This window comes from Tyto alba, unplaced genomic scaffold, assembly GCF_018691265.1.
Source record: "Tyto alba isolate M040663 unplaced genomic scaffold, T.alba_DEE_v4.0 Super-Scaffold_38, whole genome shotgun sequence".
In the NCBI taxonomy this organism is placed as follows: Eukaryota; Metazoa; Chordata; class Aves; order Strigiformes; family Tytonidae; genus Tyto; species Tyto alba.
This window is the reverse complement of record NW_024881313.1, coordinates 23,497,517-23,522,237: the sequence shown is the minus strand read 5'-3', so window position 1 is coordinate 23,522,237 and position 24,721 is coordinate 23,497,517. Positions and strand designations below refer to the sequence as shown.

The following is a 24,721-nucleotide window of genomic DNA, read 5'->3' as shown; positions in this document are numbered from 1 at the left end:
GAGCCTGTATTACATTTTGAGCAACATTGTACTAATACCAACTGCTATTAGAAATATTAACAAAAATATGAATAGTATTAATTGGCACATAAATAGTAGTGACTATATTAATAGTAGTACTAATAATAGTAAGCAACTTATGGAATAGTTTCTGGACCAGGAGAGTGGCAGAGGAAAATGTTGTTTGCAGGAAAACATTTTGTATAAAAACGTACCCATTTTAATTGCTTCTAGGTTCATCTCCTACAGCAGATTTTACAACATCCCTTTCAGAGACAGCAGGCTGCAGAGGAAGCAGGCTACTCCCTGCGCCCCCCAGCTTGGGCCAAGGATCTTAAAGTAAGCTGTTCATCCTGATGGAAATTTGAACAAGCAAGAAAAATGATCAAGGTCGAAGCTCAGGCTGTCAAATAGGATTAATGGATCAAGCCGCAGGAGCTGTTTTCCGTTATACTTTGTGGACTGGAATCTGCTAGTCTGCTAGGCAAGAAAAGGTCTTGACTAAGTTTATAAAGCCTAAAGTTTAAAGAAATGGACCAATATGTGTGATTGCGTTAGCAAATTATATTGATATGTTTAACCCTGCCCTTCCTGTACAGCTGTGCATTAATTTGAGTCCCAATATTTAAGTTCTGTCGGACTGTCACGTTAAACCTCTCGGAATTCATGGCTGATCAGGTGGGGTCTCCATAACTTTTAATGGCTGGTCAATTTGAAGACCCATCTAGTTTTAATCATACAGTATTTTGATGAATGTTCTCCTTGCTGTTACACACTGTTCAAATATAATTGTATCCTGAAGTCATAAATGTTCTTAAGTCTTTTGCAGAGTTTGAACAGAGGATCATCTTACGCTTATGCCTTGACACCTTTTCTCTTTTTGACCTTGTCTTGTCCCATTAAACTGCCAACAGAGATTTAAAGGAAATTCAGTTAAATAGTGAGCAAAGATGTCTGCTTGGGAGTGACTTGCCCAAAAATAAATTTTGGTGTCTTTGCCAGTGGCAGGTGCCTGTCAAGCCTGGCCCACTGCTCTTTGAACATGTATCTTTTGATAGCAGTAGAAAGATTGTTGGTGCATGGATATAATGCCTCTGGAAATTTTCACTGGTTGGGCATGGAAAAGGACTTTCTTGGAAGTATCTCACTACATATATAGTCAGGTCAATACACCTTTTGTGTACTGACGCTGTAAGGGACTAACAAAAAATCTTGCAGGGAAAGTATTTAAAATTCAACTGAGGCTGTTAGATAGAAGTGCTTTGAGTAACAGAGAGACTAGGCTTTGAGTCCTGGGTCTTGTCATTTATTCTTGTTTGATACTCTAATCCCACAAAACTTAGTGTATAATTAAGACGGAATTAATACACAAGCAGCCAGGTCCAATGTTATGCTAGAAAGTTTACAGCAAAAATCACTTATCTGGGGGCTTTGTTACTTCTTGACATGACCTTGTGTCTTCCCAAATCAAAAACTGGTTGTTTTAGGATCTCCACATTTCTCGAGTGCCATCTGACTCTGAAATAGAGGCTATTAAGTGGTATAATTAGCATTTTACAAATCTATTTCTAGAAATACAAGTAGCATGGAAAAAAAATATATTGTTGGTAATCTTTCAGTGACTAAAGGATATTTGAATGTCTTTTTTTCGTAACTATGATCAACACGATTATTGAGGATAGTTTCCCCTCAGATCTGCAGCTGTTCAACTAGAAATACAGTTGTTCAAATGTAAATAGCAGTATCATAATGTGAGGAACAATATAGATATTTAAATACGATTTTCTGAAAATCCAGTCTGAAGTTTAAGCAATTTACAGAAGTTCAGCCTGGGTTACCGTTGCTTGTGCAGGTAGCAAGTGCTCTTCTGCAACCACTGGGATTAGTGTTTGAGGTGGCAACAGCTCCAGGTACAAGGAGTGGGCTGCTGGCAGGGTCTGTAGAAGCCCTTCAGCAGTGGGCTGCGTTCCCAACCGATAGAAGCATTGGTGTTTCCACATGTCTCTTCTCAGATAATTACAAGCAAAATAGAATGTTGTGATGGAATCTGTGAACATCGATGTTACCAAGTGCAGTGGAATGAGGTACACTGCAAATAAGTGATGATTTGAAGATGAACGTATTTGTGCCCCCAGGGTAATTACAGCAGCACTGCAACTTGGGCCCTGGTTTCCGATTAGGTGAAAGAACTCTAGTTTATGTTGAACCAAAGATCCGGTAAGTTTTTGTGTGTGGGACAAACATGGCTGCTTGTACATCTTTACCTCATGGAATAATTGCATAAATACAGAGCATTTTTATACTGCTTTTCCCTTCATAAATGTTAAATCCTATTAGTGACAGTAGCAAGTGGTCCTCTGTTTCACCCATAGTTACAGGTAAGGAACGCCTCCAGCATCACGAGATAAAACCAGACCATCCCAAATGGGAGCTGTTTTACAAGCAGTGTTATGGACTGCCCACTTTGCTCATTGTGAGGCTTTTCCCAGGTTCTTGAGAAACATCTGAAAGAATGAAGCAAGCCCTGAAAATTGGTTTCACATATTCCTCTGGCTGCAGAGAGTAGGTCAGCTGCTTCTCCAGGAGTTCATTCATGAACTCAGTCATGTCCTCTTTCCTTCATTTATGTGAAAGCAAATCTCCGTTATTTTTTCCCCCTAGTTTTATCATGCAGTTTACATCACCTGTTTTTAGTAACTATACTGATTTCATAAGTCAGTACTGACTGTTAATGGCAAACTGCCTTAGAGTATTTCACAAGATCATGAGAATTCATAATTCTTAATGCTAATGAATCTCTTCTGTTCTGTCTCCCTCAAACAGAATATGCATGTTTTCCAGTTACTGTGAGACTGTCAGTGATAACCCATAAATAATAGTTCTGTCCTATAGTTTTGCCATGCGATCCATTTAAGTTTCTATGTTTCCACTCTCAAAGTCCCTGACAAAGGCTGTGAAAACACATGAATAATACAGTTATCTCAACGCTACCTTTTGACTATGTTTTGTAAAAGCAGAGAAATGAGCCTACATCATGCTCAGTATTTTGTACAACCTCTTTTTCCACTTCTAGGTTGTTACCATCATGGTTTATTATGACAATGTAAGCATTAATACTGTGTTTCTTGATATACTCCCTGAAATCCTTGGCTTCTACCTGTGGTTCTGGAGCTGCCTCTTCCTTCACATTACATAAACACAGCAGTGATGCAAAAGCAAATGGAGAATAAAAATACTGTGGCTGGTAACCAAACAGGTGCTCCTTTGTACTCTCATCCTCTTTCTCTAGAGGACAGTTATGAGGGGCAGCAGTGTTGATCCCCCACATGTAGACTTTTCAATGACTTTCTAACCCAAAGGACTGATGGAAAGGTGGTTGCCTGGAGTAGGTTCTTCTTCCGTATCAGTGATGGAAGAGCCCAAAGAAGACAGCTGCTGAGACCGCTTCCATTTGCGGTATGGAGAAAGGTTAAAAATAACATGCTGCAATTTCAGATCTTTTCAGACTAAAATACTGTAATCTCTAATACTGCAATCTACAGGGATAAGACAATTTCATATGGCAATAGGTTAGATAGATGTGGAAGGATTAATTTATATTTTTTGCAAATGCTTTCATTTAGTCTTGGAAAGGAAAATCTTTTTGTATTTTGCAGCATCTTTTTTGTCCTAAATAAAGCCAGATAATTGTGTATCATTAAGATGGTAACTCTGCTCTTTGAACGGAGAGTTTGAATACTTACATTTCAGAAATTCAATTCAACCATGTACATACACAAAATAGTTGATAGAGGTCTAATTATCACAGCATTTTAATTGATTTCTGGAATTTTCTATAGGCTTTGATTTTTTTCTGTTTCAAAGAAAGCTCAACTTTTTCCTTTGTGTAAGATTAAGTGCATGAGTTATGATTGACTGCAGATGTAAAATGTATATAATTGAGTTTATTGTACTGTAACAAAAGAGAAGGGAGGAAATAGGGCAGGAAACTGAGCATTCTGGTGAGAAGAGTGAATGCAAGGAAAGCCGTGTAGAAGTCTTAGCGCTTTGTGAATTAGCTTATTGTGCAACATTTTTCTGAGGACGTGTTCTGCTTTATTTTGATGCTGGGTGTATAGTTCATAAAAGAAAAATGATTTAAAAATAGTCGGCTAGCAGAGAGCTGTTGTCACCTAAGTGTGTCAAAGATACGCACTCCCAATACCTTGTCAGAAAGTAACACCCAGCTATTTAGTGTTCAATGGTTCTGCATAATACTTACCTCAGTTACATGTGGAGAGAATTGGGAAACATTATTCCTTTTTTAATTTTGACATTTAACCCCCCTCCTACATCTAGCTAGTTAGTATTTTTTTCTCCTGCGCTTGGGACTTGTAAGCTTGTACTAAGCTTGTAAGTCTTGCACTGGTCTCGAGAGCATTTCTCAGTTTGGCTGTTTGAAGATGATGAGATAACTTTTGAATGTTCTAACATGTTGATTCAAAACTTCTAGGTAACGTTTGTGTTAGTGGTGAACATAGTTCTCTTGGTGAGAGCTTTTTGCTCAGTTCAGTGAAAGCAAGAGAGCTAGAAGACCACTAAGTTACATGGGCTCTGTCTATATTGGTAGGTAAGAGGGCCAGGAACTAGTCCCTTGGCCCATGCACTGGTACCCTAACTGGCCATATCCGCACCACAGGGGTTCTCTATATGGGGAGTGAAACCTGCTTTAGACTTGTCCACGTTGTCTTCTGGGAATGGTACCTGGCCAGGACAGTTCCTTGAATTGCACCTCATGTCTGCTTTGGCAGTATGGGTCAGCACTAGGCCAGCACTCAAGCTTTCATCCTCATCTACTTAGCAGTAGAGACACAGGTGTACAAGCTGTAGCATCTTGCTAGCAATGCCATCTCCTCAACCATAGGCTGCAGAGCAAACAAATGGTTAACAGCAGTTGTAACACAGCCCCCCAGTTCCCATATCCCTGGTGCAACCTTTACTTACTCTTCCAATCCTTAAACTGCTGACAAACCAAAGAGAGGAAGGAGGAAATGGAGAGTGGCTGTCCCATGGTTTTATGTGAGTAGCTCTGGGCATGGGCATGATTACTGCAGGAAAAACATCCTTTAGCTTCAGCTTGTCTCAACTGAAAAAGAGATTCAGTTAGGGGATGTCACATAAACTTTTTTTAGTGGCTCATCTGGCACTTCCCTGGCTGAAACATCCCTGCTCTGAAACACCTTCCGTGCACCCCCCGGTTCTTCTTGTGTCCATCACTACCCTCTGCGCGGGCTCCTTCCAAGAGCCTGTCCTGTCACTCCTACTGCTTTGACCAGGCAGTACCTGCTCCTCCTAGCGCCGAGACAGGCATGTTTTGCCTTGCATTGCTCCAACTTGTTGGGGGTCTGGCTCCCTGATACCAAGTGCTTGTGGTTTGTGCTTTATCATAGCAAAGTCCTGGTCTTTGCTGTCTTACGGAGGACTATGCTCATGCAGCCACCAAAATGTACAGACATAGTAGGGGCCATCTGAAGAAAAGCAAGACAGGCCAGCCAGCACTGCTGTTCATCTTGGATAAAAGGGTGGCTCTTTGTGCTGTGAACTTGTGGAAAATGTGGAAGATAAGGGTCTGTAACCCGTAGGTGAAGTGTGGCTGTAACAGCCCGTGATCTCCTCTGTTGGTGTTGCACTTTGGGACTCTACCAATGTTTTCACTGATGTTGGTCAGCTCAGAGACTGCAAGGTGTCTGGGGGTGAAGGCCAGGCCTCAGCTGCATGACCTTGAAGACTCAAAAAAGTCCCCTATCTCTTCCAGAAAATTCATCGAAACCAAAGACCGTACCTGGGGGTGGGATCCACGCAGGAACATGTGGTGTGACATACTGGTGTGGGGGTGGGAGGGGGCTGGGCCCCATTTAAACTGCAGCATCGACAGACTTAATTCTCCTTCTCTGTGCTGACACAGCAGCCCTGGCAGGCAACGTCCTAACTCGCTGCCACCTGAGCAGATACTTATCTCGCTCTTAGCATTTCTCACACATACAATCTTGTAAAACCTTGTAATTAAAATTCTTTTATGTTTTTTTTCAAGTTCAGAACCAGGCAGGAATATTAACCACAACTGCATTTTTGCCCACATACAGGTGCATTTACTGGTCTGCCTCAAGCAGCCACTTCTTCCACCAGAGCTGACATGGCTGTGGGCTTTACCACAGTGTTTAAAGCAAAACCATTTAAATGGCAGGAAGAAATGCATGTGATTTATAATGTCATTAGTGTTTTCAGCTTTTTTTAAAAAAAAGAGGTAATCATTTCAAAAGGAAAGGCTCTTTGTATTTCTGCTGGATTATTACACAGGTATGTGGGTATCGACAAAGCAACCTTAAGCCAAAAATAAGACTAGAGATGACCCAAAACTTTCCCAGCTGGTGACACTGCCACCAGCTTGTCCTTTCCTTGCCACCAACCACCGCTTCTGGACCTAGGACTCCATTTTGACAAACAGCAGCGTTCTTGCCCCCTGTTCTGTCAGCTGCTTTTATGTATTTATCTAGTTAGACTGCACACTTTGCTTCTTATAATGCAAAATACAGAAATACATTATTTATGACAACTTAGAAGATCATGTGCATGAGAAGAAGCAAAGACTGGAAGAAATAAAAATAAATCCTAGAAGGTATAGGCAAAAACTCTTGAAAATATTTGAAGTGGTACCAATTGCTAGTAAAATGGCTGTTCATTAACCATGACACTTTGAATATAAAATAGAAACTATTTTTATTTGAGAACTCATAATGAATGTTGCCTAAATGAACAGTGGAGAACTTAAATGGGAGAACAGATGAAAAAATTGTAGGATGAAACATTCGTATTAGTTACAAAATAACTGCCAAGTCTTTCAGAAAACAGACTATTCCTAGGTACATTCTGAAGACAAATGTTAACGAACACAAGAAAAAATCCCTGCTTACCAAGGGAAGCATTACAAGATTTCAAAATAAAAATTTGTCTAAGATTAATCAAATAAACAAGACTTAAAGGCAGCAACTGTGAGTGCTGACATGTATGACTGGAGTTGCATATGGAAGCAGGAATATATAACATTTGGGGTGACACTATGGAAATGGCCCTGGTTCTGCCTTGAATCTCAGAATAATCTAGCTGAGGTTTTACTTTTTAAAGAGTGTTTTTGAAAAAAAAAAAAACCAAACAAAACTCTGGGATCTTTTTATTGAAAAAAACCCCCATGGTTGAGGGTTTTCTGATAAAGAACCTTTAAGGGGAATTCTCTGAAATGGGATCTTCCCGCTTCTCAGAATTCACATGAGAACATTGTTGTATTTTTTCCTTCAGCTCCTATTCCACTAGAGAAGGCAGCCACAGAGATGCATTTCACTCACTGGCCAGCTCTGTGAGTGCTGGCCCACCATCCCTGGCTTTCCTGATGGAGTGAAGCAAGACTCTATAGCCAATTCTTACAGCAGCCTAATGCTGGAATGGTAATTAATGGTAGGAGGGGTAGGACAGGGGGGAAGGAGCAGGTTATAGGGACAAAGTGGGAGACAGAGGGCACCCCACCTTACTCCCTGAGACCCCCCGGAAGAACTCTGAAGGAGAATTCCTCCTGGAGGAGCCTGATTCACCACAACCTTCCATGATGCCTCACAAAAACAGCTATGGCTTGAAGTCCACCAGCTCCCAGAGTTCAGGAGCTGCTGCCCCTTTTCTTCTCAAGAGCTTTCATTAGGTCAGACATGAAATCTGCTTGCCTGCCTCCACCCCCGACTGGAGGTGGCCCGGCTGCCTGTGGCTCTCCGGCTTGTTCTGTGTTTTCCAGCCTTTTTGAAGGAAGTGGCACAGGTTTCTTTGTTGGAGGTGGTGGCTTACTGGGGACAGGCAGAGGTGGAGGGGGTAATGGCAGGTCTCCATTACCACTGCTGGAGGCTGGTGGTGGTGGAGGCACAAAATCAGGAGGAGGTTCACAGAAATCAGATGGTGGCGGTGGAAAATCAATCTTCAGTGTAGGTGGTGGTGCTGGAAAGCTGTCTGGATCTGTTAGATAAACACCGCTGTCTCGTTTGACTTTGGAGGGTAGAATTGGTGAAACCGAAATAGCAGATGACCGCCTTTCAGGTGGAGGAGGTGGCTGAAGTGAGTTTCTGTTACTCTGGTACTTCTGCGGCCTCACCACTGACTGTGCCAGGCCAGGCACACTGATGTTATTTGACTTAGCCTTTAACAAGCAGAAAGAATAAAAGGACAAGACACAGTCAGTGCACATGTAAACTAATGCCACTGCCCAGGAACAGCGAAAAGATGTGAAAATGTATGAGAAGAGTGCAGTAGAAAGACAGCAAAATGAAATTGAGTACATTTTGCCTGAAGAGTGCAAATAGAATTTTGTTTTCTTTTCTGGACCTGCCCACAGAGCTTAGACAGTGGAAACCTCTATGTTGACAGTATTCATAATGCTTCTTTTGAGTGCTGTCCTCAGAAAATGAGTGCTTTTATAATTGTAAAGAATTGCAGTTAGTAAGACATATAAAGATACTTTCTTGGTGTTCCACCCTGCTGTTCATTCCCTGAGAACACGAAGACTTAAAAAAAAAAAAAATCTGTGTTGTGTTTTTACATCCAAAAATACTGAGCAAGATTTGAGAACATAAAAAGCAGATGTAGTTTTGGCTCCCGTCCCCATTGTATCTCCATCTCCCATTCTAGCTCTGACTGCTGGATCTCTGGATAAAGCTAAAATAATGAAGTCACCTACCTCTGCCTAACTCTAATATTAGACACAACAGCAGTGAACTGGGAAGAAGGTGGAGTTTTTGGAATTTAAAGTTTACCTGTCTGGATTCACTGTTCCCAGCACCCTGCAGCAGGGTGTGACATGCATTCACCCGCAGGGTCGTGCACTGGGCTGCCTCTGTGCGGAGGGAGAGCACTGCAAAGCGCTGTGAAGAGAGGCACTTGGGAAAGCTGCCTGTCACCATTGTGTGTGGTGCACAGCCCGGGAAGGATGCTCCACCTGGCAAGGGCCACTGATGAGCCTGCGGAAGGGTGTCTTCTGCCTGCTGGGCAAGGCATCTGCACATGCCTCCTCCACCTTCGAATCAATAGCTCAACAAGCAGGTCCTTGAAGCCACTATGCTCTAGCCATGTTTGCAAGGTCATGAGACATTCAAACCCTCTGTCAACTTTTGTGAATTAAAAATGAATCAAAGCACCCATCACACAAGTTAAGAAAAATAAAATGGAGGATAGCAGTTCATTACGGAGATGTTTATTTTGACAAACGTTTAGGTGACTTTTCTTTTAAATTGTGTTTGCTAGTTGACAATCTGGAGATAAATAAAGCCCATTTGGTGATACCTGAATATAATTTTCTCTCTCTTTTTCTTTTTTTTTTTTTTTTTCAGTTGAGAGTTACTACACAAAATTGCTGTCTATTCTTGTAAACCTGTGGAGAAGTCTGCTGTCCTGAAAACAAAGCTCTGTAACACATTCATTTCTAGTTATGCTAATTTATCAGTTTAGATCCAGCTAGCTTAGTGCTCTAACTGTAGCACAGTGCACCCTGAAAGACTTCAGCTTGATCCTTTGGTCCCAGGCTTGTAGAAGATGTGAGGTGAAGAAGGCGACATGTTTGCTTCTGCTAGAGAAAAGTGCTCTGCAACCCTGCAGTCAGCAGTACTAATTCTGGCATTAGCCAAGTATAACATGCATGCCTCCTTCCTCGCTCTCCTTGCCTACAAAGGTGGAAGTAAATGAGACACAGGAGGGAAGCACTGGCTGAGTTCTGAGAACGTGATCTGCTCCAGAGGAAGTGAGGTTCAGAACAGAGAAACAGATTTTTTAAAGGAAGAACTCAAAGACAGAAATAAGAAGCATAGGGCACATAATGCAGGTGACAGAAAAATCCTAGGAATTTAATTTCACTTATCCTGTGCACTTTATGTATGATGGAGGGAATGACTAATGAACTGCAAACAAATGCAGGGTTTTTTCCATAGGATGTTTCTGAAGTCCTCATACTGTACCCTACTGATATTTTTACAGCCAGACATGGTGCAGGTAAACAAAATTTGGAGCTTAACCAAGGAATTCATTTAGAGCTTAACAGAAACATGCAACATTTTCCCCTACTTCTTCACACTTTCTCCTTTCTTACACAATCATCTTCAGCTGTGCACAGTGTTCCCTGCTGAAAACACTGCTGTATCCTTTGTGTTACTAAGGCAAGACCTGTTTTCTGGCAGAAACAGAAAACGGCACCAAGGTTCTGGCAGCACAGACTCTCTGAGACTGTCCCAGTAGGCACATTCCTATTCCTGCTACATGAACTCATAGCTATTTGTTCTGAAAAACTAAAGTGGCAGAAGGCTGTGCCTTTGCCACCTGTCAGTGGCTCCTTGCTTCAGTGCAACGGGCACACTGCTTGCAGTGTGTAAAGCATGAGGAGGGGCAGCAAGGAACCAGCCCAATCATTGTCACAAAAGTACACTGGCACTTTGAGGGGGGGGGAAGACAGTGGGTGAAGAAAAACGAACTTGGAGAAGTGGTTCACAGGTGCCCTTTAACTAGTGCACTGCTAGTAACTACTGACCTGTACCTCTGACATATCCATTTTCTTCTGAGTCTCTGGAAATTCTGCACTGGAACGATGAACAATTTGGGGAATCTGTCCATTTGACTGAACAGCACCTGTGACAAGGAGAGGAGACAGAAGAGAGTGTTACATTTTTGTGATATTAACCAGATCAGGGAATAGCAAACTAAGAAAAAGGCTATAAAAAGTCTACCACGTCCACCAAGGAACCACTTGTTACAGGTTTTTTATACATAATTCAGTAAAATCCATGAGGATGTCTGTTTTCTACTTCAGTCTTATTTTATGCCTTTTTATATTCAGTTCATTACCTAAGGAAAACAAACGAGATACCTTACATTAAAACTAGTGTCTGGCCACATGCCTCCATGGTTGCAGCTGACAATCCCACAGCAAGTACCAGTGGCAGAATTATGAAGGCAGAGAACAGAATTATCAGACTGTGTTAGGGTGCTGACAAATGAAGAGCTTTTTCTTCTGACTATTGCAAATGGTGATTACAGAAGGGGACTATTGAGGCTGACACAGGAATAGAGAAGGGGAGCTGGCTTTGGAAGGGAAGATAAGCAGAAATCAAACTGGCATAGTTAAGCCCATCCTCTGGCCTTCCGTTGTTTAAATACCTGTCTTTTATAACAGCATTTTGAAGTTTGTAGTGTGCTATAGAACTACATTCTCACTTTTTACTGCATGTTTTTTTTTTTTTCTTTACTTTAGGCTAATGATTAAAAGCGCTGGTTTCATATCAGTAAGAGTCATGAGAGCTGAAGGTTTGAAGTTCTACAGCAGGGCTGATCCGTTTCCTTTAGTAAATGAGCTAACAGCTCTGAAACTTCTCCCCCATCTGGAATCATGGAAGATTTGTGAACCTCACTGTATTCTTAGATTAGTGAAGATCTGCTAGCTGTCTAAGTTAAAGCTCTGCAAAATGTCTGCCCACCATTACTGTGCTTGTAAGGGATATGCATAAATAACCCAGTACTGTCAAATGGACTAAGTGAATGTGAGACCAAAGGACAAATTTGTGGGTTTAATTATGAAAAAAACCCCAGCCCCTGTATAGTCTGATGAGGATTAAATAAACTCTCCAGTTTAGTCTAGGATTTTTGGAAGCGCTGCATGTCAAAGTAGTAGGTAGTATTTGGTGCCAAGATAGATAGATTTGTAAACCCTAATGACTGCCTTGGCTCTACTATAATTCACAGTTCTGAGATCCAGTAAAGTTCCACTCATGTACTTCTTGGAAGCTAGTGAACTACAACAGTGAGTCTACAATATAAGTCTAAGCACAAAGATGGTTTTAATCTTAACATGCACTTTTCTGATTAGCAAAGAGGTTCCATGAATATGGTAAGAAATAAAATAAATTATTTTTATTGCCATGCCTGCAAATCACACAACTGACAGAGAAGTAAGACAAACTCTACGGTATACTGAATTTCCTAGGGCTATTTAGGCTTCTAAGGATGACAGAAAATGGTCTGAAGTCCTTGTGTTTTATGCTTGTGCCTGCATGTCATTCAGCATATTTAATCCAAAGTACCATTTTGATCATTCAAACTACAGTCTGTGTTTGTTGAAGGACTAACATGGAAGTCAATTAAGAGATAAAACCAATCTTGAGGCTGTAAGTGCTCAGTGGAGAGAGATGTAAATCCTTGAGTTCTGTGGCCTTGCCCTCAAGTAGGGCAAGTTACCGTCTCCCTTCATCTGCTGTCCATAGCAGAGCAGGAGTTTGGGCTTCAAACTACTGCTCAAAGACATTGCAGCCCTCAGTCATGCTGAGTTTTAACTAAATGGAAGAGAGCAGAGAGAGATCCACTCTATATGGTGCAAGGTATAGTGTTCTACTAGGCAAATATGATATATCATAAAGTTGGGACATGGCTAAATGGTAATCTGTTTCTTATTCTGTTAATGGATTTCATAAACTATACAAGACTTGAAAGCAACTTTTGATATAGCAACTCCTGCCACATACCTGCACGTATGCTATACACAAAGTCAGCTAACGGACCCCCAGTCAATCCAATATGTGAGTTCATGCATTCTATTATAAAGACTTATTTTTAATTTAAAAGTTATGGTAATCTTTGCAAGTCAATTTCTCCAAAATTTTATCTTGAAGTAGTATTTGTTCTAAGCAAAAAAAATAGTAGTCCAAATATAATGCAAAATATATAATGCAAAATATTAAGCCTTGTAGTGATACAGAACATGTGAATAAAGCAACATCCTTCGTCTTTCAAACAAAATGATATTGTGCTGGAACACAACACACAGTTTGTTTAGTGTCCAAAGACACACATAGTGAGGCAGAGAGGCAAACAATATATTTTGTCTGAGACCACAGACTAAACAGTTTGGGAGCACACAGATGCTGGCTACAGCAGCGTGGCCAGGGAATACAGGCTACGTGAGATGTGAGAACAGAAGTTCCACCTGCCTTCCTGAGCCCTGCTTTTGGAGAGTACAGCCCCCTGCTAAGCTCGCACAGGACAGTAGTTTTCTATAGAATACTTTAGACTATACTGAAATCAGACCACAGAAATGGCTACACAGCCATCTGAAACCAGAACAGAAGAAAACATGCTTTGTTCCATTTCCAAAACATGAGCCAACAGCTGCTCATAGGCAGTTCAGGTTATAGTATTATAAAATCTGGGGCCTGACTATATAGGGCAGTAATTATAACTGTAAGACAGCAAGAATCACAGTGACTTGCCTCAATTAGAACACTAATGATCCTTCAGAGATATTTCCACAGAGACAACATACATGACTGAAATCCTTCCAGGCTACTTAACCATTAAATGGGATCCATTAGTTAAGATTAACAGTATATTTTATGATCACATGCGATGTTCTTGGATTCTAGTCAGGAGCTGAAGTTCTACAGATGTACAATATACTCTATAAGGCCTTGATCCTGCCCATATCCTGTACAGACTGCAGCACCAGCGTGGAGCCCCACTGGCCAGCCACCTCTCTACTGCCATCAACACCAGAACACAAAGTGCTCCATGACTGTTGCACCCATGCCTGCTAAAGTAACCCCATGCACAACCATCAAAAAATCCCCTGATGTCAAAAAATTCTGTTACTGGGTCTCCCTATCCCAAATGTGCATTTATTACCGTGATTTGACTCCATGGAATAGTAGAAAGACCACCCTCTTCTCACATGTACCGAGAAAAGGCAAACTAAAGCCTTGGAAAGGTGTTTGGAGGATTCTGAGTTGTCTATATGAGATGTCAGAATATTAACTGCCAACACTGATTTTGACTTTGCCTATCTTATGGCAGCAAGTAACTGGCCAGCATGTCCTTCCTAATAAATAAAGCATATCTTAATCATGTAAACTAAAAACATTCATGCAAGTTACCGCTAGTACCATGAACTGTTGTAACTGTACAATGATAAAATAGGTAACAGCAATATGATGAAGCTACTGGAAAAGTAGATGGAGAATAACTCAGTCCTTTCTTCCTCTGTGTCCTTCTCCTAACACCCACATTATTATCATGCAAATGAGTGAAAGGCTAGCAAAGAGAGTGGCTCACCCTATAATAATCTCCTTTGGAAATGTCATTCTCAGAATATCCCACTCATCCCTTTTACCCATTGGAAGAAAAGCTCCGATACAGGCAGTGTAGAGATGGGCAAACAGCAAACTTCAAGACATGGACCATCAGTCCATAAAATGTAGAGGGAAGATAAAAGATTTGCATTCAGATGACAACAGAAAAATACCTTATTAAATTATGCAGATTTAAAATGCCCTTTGGTGGGCTGTCTTCATATTCTTCAAGTTCTAATTTTAAAGAGAGATCTGCTGCTAGCTTAGTTATAGATAAGAGCTACACTGGGCTGTCCAGAACAAGATATTATCTTGCTGAATCCATGGGATAGTTTTCTGAAGAAAGGCTGATGATGACAGAAGAGGGCAATAAATGTGATTTCAACTGCTGTGACAGCATGGGTACCTGCTGATAAGGATCCTGCAGGGGCAGCTGGTTCCACTGTCCCTTGATTTGCCCACCGAGAGGATAAGCCAGCTTTCTTCACTGCACATTTGTAATTATCATATAGCATCTTGCCATACTGCAAAACAATTGAAGCAATACAATAAGCATTGTATTAATCCTGAAATAGGCCAAGCATTCATTTCACCCTCAGACAACTTTCCTGGCCCCATTTCTTCCTGACCCCATTCCCAGTTTTGTTAAAAAGTAGCTTTCTGCAAGTGCTGTGCTTATTTCTGTACAGGTCCAGATGGAAAGCATCTCCATAACAGCACAATAAACCATGAATCCCTGTGACCAAACACAGTCCTACCGATAACATTCTCATATTTCATGTTCTTTTCAGTATCTGTAAACACCTTGGAACTTGGCTTTAAAGCCAACTGTTCCCAATAAGTATCTTTTTCCAATGCTTTCCAAGTATTACATTTTCAGACTGGAGACTTGGGACACTCAATCTCGGGCTCTAAAGCAAACAGCACTGTCAGTGTAAAACACAAAATAATTTCATGTTCACCCCACACCTTTGTTGGATGTCACCGTGCAGCATAACTGGTAGAAAAGAATGTATACCTAAGAGGGGCAGGTCTGTATAGCCAGGTACAGCCAGTATACTGGGCTATATATAAATCCATCTCCCTTAATATTTTATGAAAACCAAAATGGTCCGTGAATTCCTATCTTTTTTGAAGAGAGTGAGGCAGACAATTTGGGCAGAACTGTTGGAAAAATGTTACAGCTGGACTGACCAGAGTTGGCACATCTTTAGCCACATCATACTATTAACGTGCCAGATAACTGTGGAGTGAGTTTTACAAGCACGAGTTTTATAGCTACAGAATTCACCTTCATGTTATTGAGAAAACCACACTGACAACTGGGGTACAGGAATATTCAGCAAATCCATCCTGTTTACACCCTTCTGCTCTTTTCTTTCTATGGTAAAATTAGCATGAATGTCCAGTCCTATCACAGTATTTCCAGTTGAGGTGATGACAGTCAGTAACCTGAGGAAGGCAGGATTTTACAGAAAACATATTTAATTAAATTTACTTTTAATCTTACCTTGGCAATTCTTATTCCTGTTACCCACTGATGCAGGGTTGCTTGATCATCACAGCATAAGTACTTGATATATTGTGACTCCTTTTGAATCTGGGGGTGCTGAAAGATATTGATTCATAAAGTCAGACAAACACAGAAATCAGGTCACTATACACAAGTGTGAAGACACTGCACAGTGACCTCGGTGAGAACACTGCCTACAGGCATCATGCTAACTTGAAGATGATTTGGAATAAAAAGAAGCAGCAAAAACAGAGTATAAGAAAATATAAAAAAGATGGAGATTATGAACTATACATGAGTTGTCACTGGCAGTGTTTGCTTGAAATAATTTTAATGCATTGTAATATGAATTCAAGGGCTACAGAAATCTAACAGTGATCTAGAGTTCAGTAAAGCCTACAAATGCTGTGGTTCAAGGTCTAACACTCAATGTATAAACACTGGAAGGAAGTCTGTTTCTCATTGTGGTTTGTCATCTGTAAGGCATCCAGACTGAATGCTGAAAATAATTAGTTTTCAAAGAGTATGTTAAATTTGTTTAAGCATAAACTCTCAGCTGAAACAGATTTTTCCTTCTAACTGACTGTCTTTCGTTGGGCCTAGTTCGAGCATTCTTCCTGTATGTTTTTATTCTGTTTTACTCTTGCTGTTGTTTCCCAACAGCTTTGTAATACGGCCGTATGTTCAAGATGGAGCATCATTCAAAATGCAGCACCATCAGAAGTAATCTTTTTCATTTGTTTGTACCAGAAACCTTTACAATTTTTAAACCTTTTTTGTTCTTTTGGACACAATTCAGAATCCTTTTCCCTTACTGATCAACGTAGCAGTGGTATGTGGTGATGTATCACTGCAACTCAAAGATCACTAAAATGCCAGCCTGCCTACTTGACTAAGACTGAATATCCTGAGACTCTGCAGGAATTTGGTGCCACTGCTACAGCAGAGAAGGCTTTAAGTCTTTAGTAGCTTGGATGGAACAATATACTTGATACGAAAGGAAAAGAATGAAATCAAAGTAAAAGGCTTCATTATCTCTCATTTATGTGTTCATTTCTATTTACATTCTGGTGAATTTTAGATGCACGGTTAGTGAAATTCTGTGAACGCACAAAAGAGGAGCCGAATATACTCCAAGGATTCCCTAGTCAAACCACTCTCTTTTCATCCTGGGCAGTTGAAAATTCAAAGCATACCTCCACCCAGCAGCAAGGACCCTGGTTTTATCCATATCATTAGGCCCCCAAAGCAAAGCAGTGCTGGATTTGGGATGCTCAGCAGGATCCCTTGCAGCGCAGAGTGCTGTGAGCAGCCCACCAGCCCAGATGCCTCCTCCCAGATGCCTGCTGGTGGCTGGGGAGTCCCCAGCACAGTGGCCAAACCCTGGCCACAGCTGGGTGATCCAGGGGTTCAAAAGCAGAGCTGAATACAGAGGTCTTGCTCCTCAGCCACGCGTCCCTGCTCCCCCCTTAGTGTTACAGACATCACGCTTCCCTTGCTTGTGCTGACCCAACTGTTTATAAGGCTATATTGTGATTTGAAAAAACAAGGAACTGTTCTGGGTTAAATATAACCCATTTCAGCATTCTGTAGTTTTGGTTTATTTATTTTTAAACCCAGCAGTACACAGCATGGTCTCACATACAGTGTGGGGATAAGGGGTGCTGTGGCTTGGGGAGAGAACAAGTAGCAACGGACAGGTGAGAGGATGGGACGACACAACCCAGTATCGTTGCCAAAGCCCTTTATCATCAGATTGCAGAGTGAGAGTGAACACACCAGGGAGATAACTGTAAGGAATAAAAAACCAAAGGGATATTAGTCTTGATGGGTCTCACAGTGACAGGCGTGTCCCAAGGCAGTGCTGTGGGTAATCGCCTTACAGCTCCCTGCCTGTTTGAACTCAGCTGCTCACACAGGTCATACTGTTCACCATTTTTCTGCAACCACATAGCTGGCCATCTCTCCTGGACGATAAATATGTAAAGTCCACTTCAGCCCTCTGGAAGGGCCCATGGCTACCTATTGTATTACCTTGCTCTTGGGCAATCCCAAGGTGAGAGCGCTAGGGACGTCTCACACTGCAAGCCCAGAGATGGCAGCTCACTGTCACCAGGTGCCCTGACTGCAGAGGGGGCACCATGCTCATCCCATGGACCTGTGCCTCACCCACCCGGTACACTCACCCACCACCCTTTCAGCCAGTTCAACGTACAAGTCTGTATCTTGTGACTGTACACATATGCCACGTATCAGACAGAGGCAGTAACCAGGGCCCCTGGACAAACAGCCTTCTCCAGCTCCCCAGCTTCTGCCTGTCCGTCTCTGGCAGCCTCAGACAGCCTGAATGCTGCTCAGAGCGGGCTCTGCTACTGCCATACGTGGCCAGGATACAATGCCTGACAATCCTTATTTCCTTCCACCATTTCTCTATTATGTGACCAAGCACAGTGAAAGCCATTAGAAAATTCAGTCTGAACGGTATCTTTAAAAGGGAGCTGTAAGAAGGCACTTTCCTACGTGGCAGAGTACATCCCACAGATCTGGGTTACATTATCACCAACAGAACCAAAACCATCAGAAGGCACAAAGATACTACAACCCTGAGTAACCCTGAGTAAATTCAATTCTTCAAGCACTTTTCAACCAGCAATTTTGCTCCAGTGTGTAAGTGTTACTGAACCCAGCAGATGGCACCCAAAGCTTTCAAAAATGAAAGAAGCATGTATTTTAATTTTTTTATCTCCCTCCATTTTCATTACAATGAAGTCCAATAGGTCTACATCTATCCCCTCATTTTCAAACACCACACCCACCAACAGTTTTTTATTACAAGAGGAAAAAAACCCCACTTCTATAATTTAACAGGTAATTCATGCAAACATCTGGAAGAAAGTGCACAATGCATAAGCAACATAGAGGAGGACACGGTATAGAGCAAGCTAGGGAATGGTGCTGCACATAGACACAGCCCTGCCGCAGGGATCTGCTGCTGGGGAGCTCAGAGCGGCTGCTGCACACCTCTCCTCTGGGACACCCTACAGAATCAAAGGTTCCCGAACCCAGTATCTGGACTTTGACAGTCGCCACAAATGGATACTGAGGGAAGAGAAAGAACAAGACAAGCATATATGATACTTCCTTCTCTGTACTCTCCCTGTCTGCAACTATTTTCAGGTCAGGGGATTTCCTGAGCTGGATGGGATTTCTCCCTATTTAGGTTCTTCAGTGATTTCTCCTTCAGGTATTTCTTCAGCTTTTTATTGAGCCCAGAGTGAGTTCTGGCATCCATGACATCTTTTAGCAACAGTTTTCCCAGGTCTGCTACACACTCCACGAAGAACCACCTACTTTTGCTCTGAACACAACTGCTACAAGCTTTGTGTAACAGTCTTGTTTTGAAAGAGACTGAATGGCTGTCCCCGACCCACACCTCTCCACGCCACTCCTGAGCTTAGAGATCTGCATCATATTCCTGGCAAGTTGTCTCTTTTACAGCCTACAGGCTTCTAGTCTCTGCAGACATTCTTCAAGTCAAAGTCATTCCTTACCTTTGCTTACCCTTGTTGCTCCTCCTTGATCCTTTTCCAAGTTTATTATATCCTCTTTAAGATGAGCGGACCAGAACTGCACAGGTGAGGGGAAACCATGGACTTGTGCCATGGTATGGCAACGTTCACTGTTTTTATCATCTATGCTTTTCCTAATCACTTCTAATGCTTGATTTACATATCTGACCACCGCTGAGCACTGAAACAAAGCTTTCACCAAGTTATATATCGTAACTGCACCTCGCTTCTGAATGGTACAGGTCAGCTCAAAGTTAGTAATTCCACAGGTGATGTTCTGATCCTGTTTGCTCCTATGCACATTACTGTTTGTATACCTAGATCATATGTTATTTACTATTTTATTGTCCAGAACCTCAGCCTCACAATGGCCTTCCAGAATTCTTCAGTCTGCCCTTTCCTCAATGATCTGAATAATGTAGCATCATCAACAAGCTTCCTCACCCCACTGCTTACACTGTCTATGAAGATTTTGAGGCTGTGGGATTCTTACCATCCTGAGAAGTTGAGAGGGAACTGTCAGTGAACAAGGCTGGAGTGCCCCATGTCAGACAACATGAGAGTTATTTATTGACTATCCTCTACCCTATCTTTTACTAGCTATTGTCTCCACCGAACAATTCATCTTAACTACCAACATTCACCAGTGGGGCCTATTCTAAATTACCCCAATCAGTTCCTTGATTAAATTACTTCAATCAGCAACCACGATTAAATGAAGAGTCGCAAGTATATTCTGTCAATCAGGGATCAAACTAGCAAGCTGCTGAATAGCCAGCTCTCACAAGGAAGGTTAAGCACCTCAAAGCTGTGCAGACAGTCTGTATCTTCACTTCGTACAGCTAAGAATTGTATAGTTTCCTGCTTTCCAAGAAGCAGCAGCACTGGTTCTCTTTTTAGGTGTAACTTTACCAATGACACATAAAACATAACTTTGTCCTGGACCCACAGCCCACTGAGGTTGACTGGAAATATCCCCATTACCTTTCCTGGGCTTTGGATCAGGTCTAAGGAGTACTGTTCCATGCTGTCAGTGCAGAGACTGCCTACTGCAGCTGTATGCAAGGCCAGACCACGGGACCAAACACCAGCAACACCAAGCTTAATACTGAAGGTTTATACCGGTAAAATATTATTAGAAAGTGGCTCAGATGAAGGCATTTGGCTTCCTGTGGTTTTTAGATGCATGAAGCATGCTACTTTGGATAGGAAGGTATAATGTTTCAGCCAAGAACTGTCACACCCCACCCCAGCAGCTTGCTCACTTGGGAAGAACTGTACAATAGTGAAATTACTTCGGCAGTACAAATGGCAGAAGTCTCTACTGTTGACGCTGACCTTTACAAGCTCGACTCTCCACTAAAAACTTCAGGTCACATGCAACATCTATTAGATAGTACATTAAAATGCTGACTCAGGATAATCAATTCAGAAAAGACTCTGGACAGCTGAAAGTCCCTGAAAATGATGACCTGGTGTGAAGATTCACATGAACTAATTTCCTCCTTTCACAGCTCTTGCATCTCAGGATAGTTGTTTAGTACAGCACACAGACATAAGGAGCTGCGGTCACTATGCAAGTCTGGTTTTGCTAAACTAGATTCATGGTCCCTGTAATAACCTCTCTGTGAGACTAAGAGAGGTCGTAACAAAATCAATCATGACAGTCATATAAGAAATACTGTATTTTTAGGCAAAGTAACACTAACCTCAATATGACACAGCTTACATATCTTATACAGAGACAGACAAATTATTTTGTTACATGGTGCATACCATGTCCTGAAAAGGTCATTAAAATCACCTGACCTCAAAGTGAAACATCTCCTCTGGAAAGATTTATCACCTCTGCCTCTGAAACATGCAGCACCAAAATGAATTATAAAAGACAACTGTTTAAAAAGCAACCTACTTAGAAGTCATAGTTTGAATAAAAAGTGGTAATATGCAAGCAGAAGGAGACTCCAGAATTTTTGTGGGGAAAAAAAAAAAAAAAAGGAATAGTGCTTTGAAATAAAATGGTGTATTGAAATTCAACATAGTTTGACTACAGTGAACTTTTTCTCTACATCAAATCTCTCAGCAAGAATGATTTAGTCACATCACTGGGTTTGATTTTTGGAAGTGTTGGACACCGGTTCAGTTACTTATTTAAGGCCCAGGCACTCCAAAGGTCACGCAACAAAAGAATGTGCTGTGTTCCACCTGGAAAAGCACAGAAAAGTTTGAAACAGAAACTAGTTTCTCCTCTGACCTGCAGTCTCCTCTACAAGTATCTGTCTAGAGATAAAGAAAGCAGAAGCACTTGAATATAAAGAGCTTATTTTCTGGAGAGTTTAAAAAAAATACTTGTGTACAGATTACATTTTCAGATATAAAATAAACTCATTGTCTAAGAAAAAAAAGATAGCACACATTGAAAACCTGAAGAGATGGGAACTGAATTACGTGTTTTCTATGTTTTGTGCCTAAACAAATTACTAAAGGCCATGTGTGCATGAAATTAGAGATTACCCCAATAAAATGTTTTTTTGCTTTGCCTTCTTCCAACACTGAAGATGAAAAGTAAACTGAAGTTATTCAGGCATCTCAGTGGATTCCTTGCTCCAAAATACACGGATCATTGCTCAGTCTCTGAGGCAGAAACAGTACCCAAAACCACAGAGAGTCACTAACTTTGGATCTAAAGCTTTGGTTTTAGGCCAAATTTTCACAAAATGGTCAATGTTTTTGGATATCTTATCTTCTACTGATGAACTTGTACTATGTTGAGCTAGCTTCACAGAAAAGCTGAGACTCTTTTGTCTTCCATGACTGCAAGTAGAATACTCAGAACCTTTCAAAAATTACACTGAAGTGGTTACATTTGTCATCTACTATTAAACATGGTCAAATTCTGGTGCTGTGCACTCCTGGCATTAAGATGACCAGGTTGACCTGATCTTCAGAAGACATGTGCCGACTGTACAGATAATACAGTTACTGTCCTATTGTAAGGAAATTATTCTTTTGATCTACATTTCTCTAATGACTGAGGTAAAATTTTTAGGTAATTGAAAATATATGTAACAGCCACTGTAACCAGAGGACTGTTTTATGCAGAAAATAATATTTTCCAAAGCTATTATATTCCATTTCTCACTGTCCGTTCTCTGTCTCTATTCTCTCATTTACACATTAATCTTGAGAAACTGTGTGCATGCACTATGACTGTAATCCCACATATCTGAAGGTGTAATAAAGCGTATTTCTGCTTTTGCTTTTTCAGTTTATCTAGCAATGAATTTTACTCTGAAATATTTATCTGAAGCATTCATGCTAACACAACAATTTTCAAATCCTTCACATAAAGAAATAAAAATCTCCTGTTTTCTGTTCTCATTTCCTGCACTAGCCATTTGTTCTACATCTTTTTCCTACTATCTTCTATCTCAAACACTGCTAATTCTCACCTTCTACCTCTTAACTGTCATTGTGTTGAACGCATTATGTACATGACTCAGCCTGTGATGGAGCATACTGTGTATGAGGGAGGAGGGAATCAGGAGCAGAGTGACTAAATACCAAATTACCTGCTAGAACGACGCCACTTTTGCAAGTAGAAGCTATTCTTCTTGAAAATTTATTTCCAAAATTCTTTGGATCATTAGATTTTTTTTTTTTTTTTTAAACTGTAGTTTCCAAAGTAAAGCCAGGAAAACTTAGCTGTTTTGACTGCACAGGAAAATGTACGCAGCTGTGGAAATAGAGGATGATTTGCCTTTGTCTCAGTTTATCCCCAGGAAACCAGTTTTTTTCATCCTAGATTAATTCAGCATTATGCACCATTACCTCCAGATTACTCAAGCACAACCACCACCAATAAACTATAATTAAATCCACTCTTTGTCACAGGCACATCAGACTGACTAAACCAGCAAATTTGCATATAGATTAGCTTCCTATTTGTCTGCTTTGAAAGATTTTTCAACATGGTGTGACAAAACCAGCTCCTAGCTAGCATGCGCACATACACACACACAGACACTCAACACACAAAATAAACATTACGTTCACAATTTCTGCTCAGTGCAATGAATACTGTCTCTAGCACGATGAACAGATCTCTTCCTTCCTGGTGGAATCTCTTGATTTTGAGGGCTTTCAGATTCAGAATATGAAATAAATCACAAAAGGTCTCATCCATTTCCATAGTATTTCCCATGTAGCGTAGTAGATGGTGAAAGAGAAGATCTACAGGGAATCTATGTATTAAAATTTGCATTTGTAAATGCAAAGGTGACTGTGAGGAACCAAACCACTCCAACCTGCTGTGTGTGATGTGAGAAATTGCTTTTTCTGTGAAGGAGATGGATTTTCATTCCCTCTCTGTTTCTCTCCCAGGAATGGCCAGCACTCTCTGCAGGGCGGCAGGGAGAGCTGTGTCGCTACCCTCTCCTGCCTCCTCTGCCTGGAATGGAGGGACAGATCTGACCTTGACAGATGCAGGTTTGAGTGAGGGTCTTCTTTCACACTTGGCTGCCCTTTCCTTTCCTATTTTCTGCATATGGGGGTCTCTATTAAGAAAAGACTCGGTTTATCTGATGTCAAAGTGAAGGGTGGGATGTTTAAATTTTTGTAAGCACTACATTTAGGCTGAGTAGAAAATTGGAAGAACCTGCACGTTTACAGGAGCAGGTGCCCCCAAAGTATTTATTTTATTCAGAGGCTCTATTTTTAATATGTTGAGGATTCTTTGTGTTGTTTTTGTTTTTGGTTTTTTTTTTTTTTGTTGGTTTTTTTTTTTTTTTTTATAAATATGGGACCTCCTTTGAGGAAGGAAGGCTTGTTTAGCAGTGGTATACGACAATTCAATTTAGGAAGGTTATAGCTCAGCACCAACCAAGTAGCTACTGGGAAATAAAACAGTTCTTGAAGCTTTATAGTTGCCCCAAAGCCTAAGGATTCCTGAAAGCCAACTCCATCAGAGCCTCTGTGCCAGGCTGCACTCTCATCCTGGCTCTGGTTTGCTAAAGGTGACCGTGCTCTGACACCAACACGCAGCTGTGTTCTTTTCGGTTGGTTCCAGCTGGGCTCTCTGCTGCCTGAGAGAAGCTGATATGAGGAAGCAACTGCTTTGTTCAGTTACTGCAGTTGTCTCCTCAGTCATCCTGAAAGGAAACTCCTGGACAAACTGAGTGAAGTGCTCTCTCTTTTGCTGGTAGACACTGTGGTGTGCTTTTGAATTTTCTGGTACACCACCCTTTTCCCCATTATCTCCTCAGTGTCTTGATGGTTAACAAATAAGCAAAAAACATTTCATTTTTGTTCTGAACTACAGTATATACAATGGGGTGCTGATATAGTCAAGAAGAAGGAGGAAGAAATGATGGGCACGGAGCACTCACAATATATCATGCTTCTCTAGCTGTAAGAGGAACATCCTACAGGACGGATCTGCAGACAAAAACATTTATACTTGAGCTAGTTTA

The 24,721-nt window shown here is 41.2% G+C and overlaps 2 protein-coding genes across 3 annotated transcripts in view; one reads left to right on the top strand and one right to left on the bottom strand.

The window, feature by feature from the left end:
• The window catches only part of LOC104356486 (protein adenylyltransferase SelO), a 29,243-nt gene extending 25,990 nt beyond the window's left edge, over positions 1 to 3,253 (top strand). For both annotated transcript variants that reach the window (XM_042801993.1, XM_032991230.2), the window contains one exon: positions 235 to 3,253. In XM_042801993.1, the coding sequence (XP_042657927.1) occupies positions 235 to 357 (123 nt within the window). In that variant the 3' untranslated portion in view covers positions 358 to 3,253. The remainder of the gene's footprint in view (positions 1 to 234) is intronic.
• A 3,367-nt stretch (positions 3,254 to 6,620) lies between these two features.
• Positions 6,621 to 24,721, bottom strand: part of LOC104366545 (amyloid beta precursor protein binding family B member 1 interacting protein) — a 70,708-nt gene continuing 52,607 nt past the window's right edge. The window contains exons 11-14 of the mRNA XM_042802171.1: positions 15,679 to 15,777; positions 14,575 to 14,692; positions 10,586 to 10,683; positions 6,621 to 8,212 (exon numbers count right to left, since the gene is read on the bottom strand). Of these exons, the coding sequence (XP_042658105.1) occupies positions 7,685 to 8,212; positions 10,586 to 10,683; positions 14,575 to 14,692; positions 15,679 to 15,777 (843 nt within the window). The 3' untranslated portion in view covers positions 6,621 to 7,684. The remainder of the gene's footprint in view (positions 8,213 to 10,585; positions 10,684 to 14,574; positions 14,693 to 15,678; positions 15,778 to 24,721) is intronic.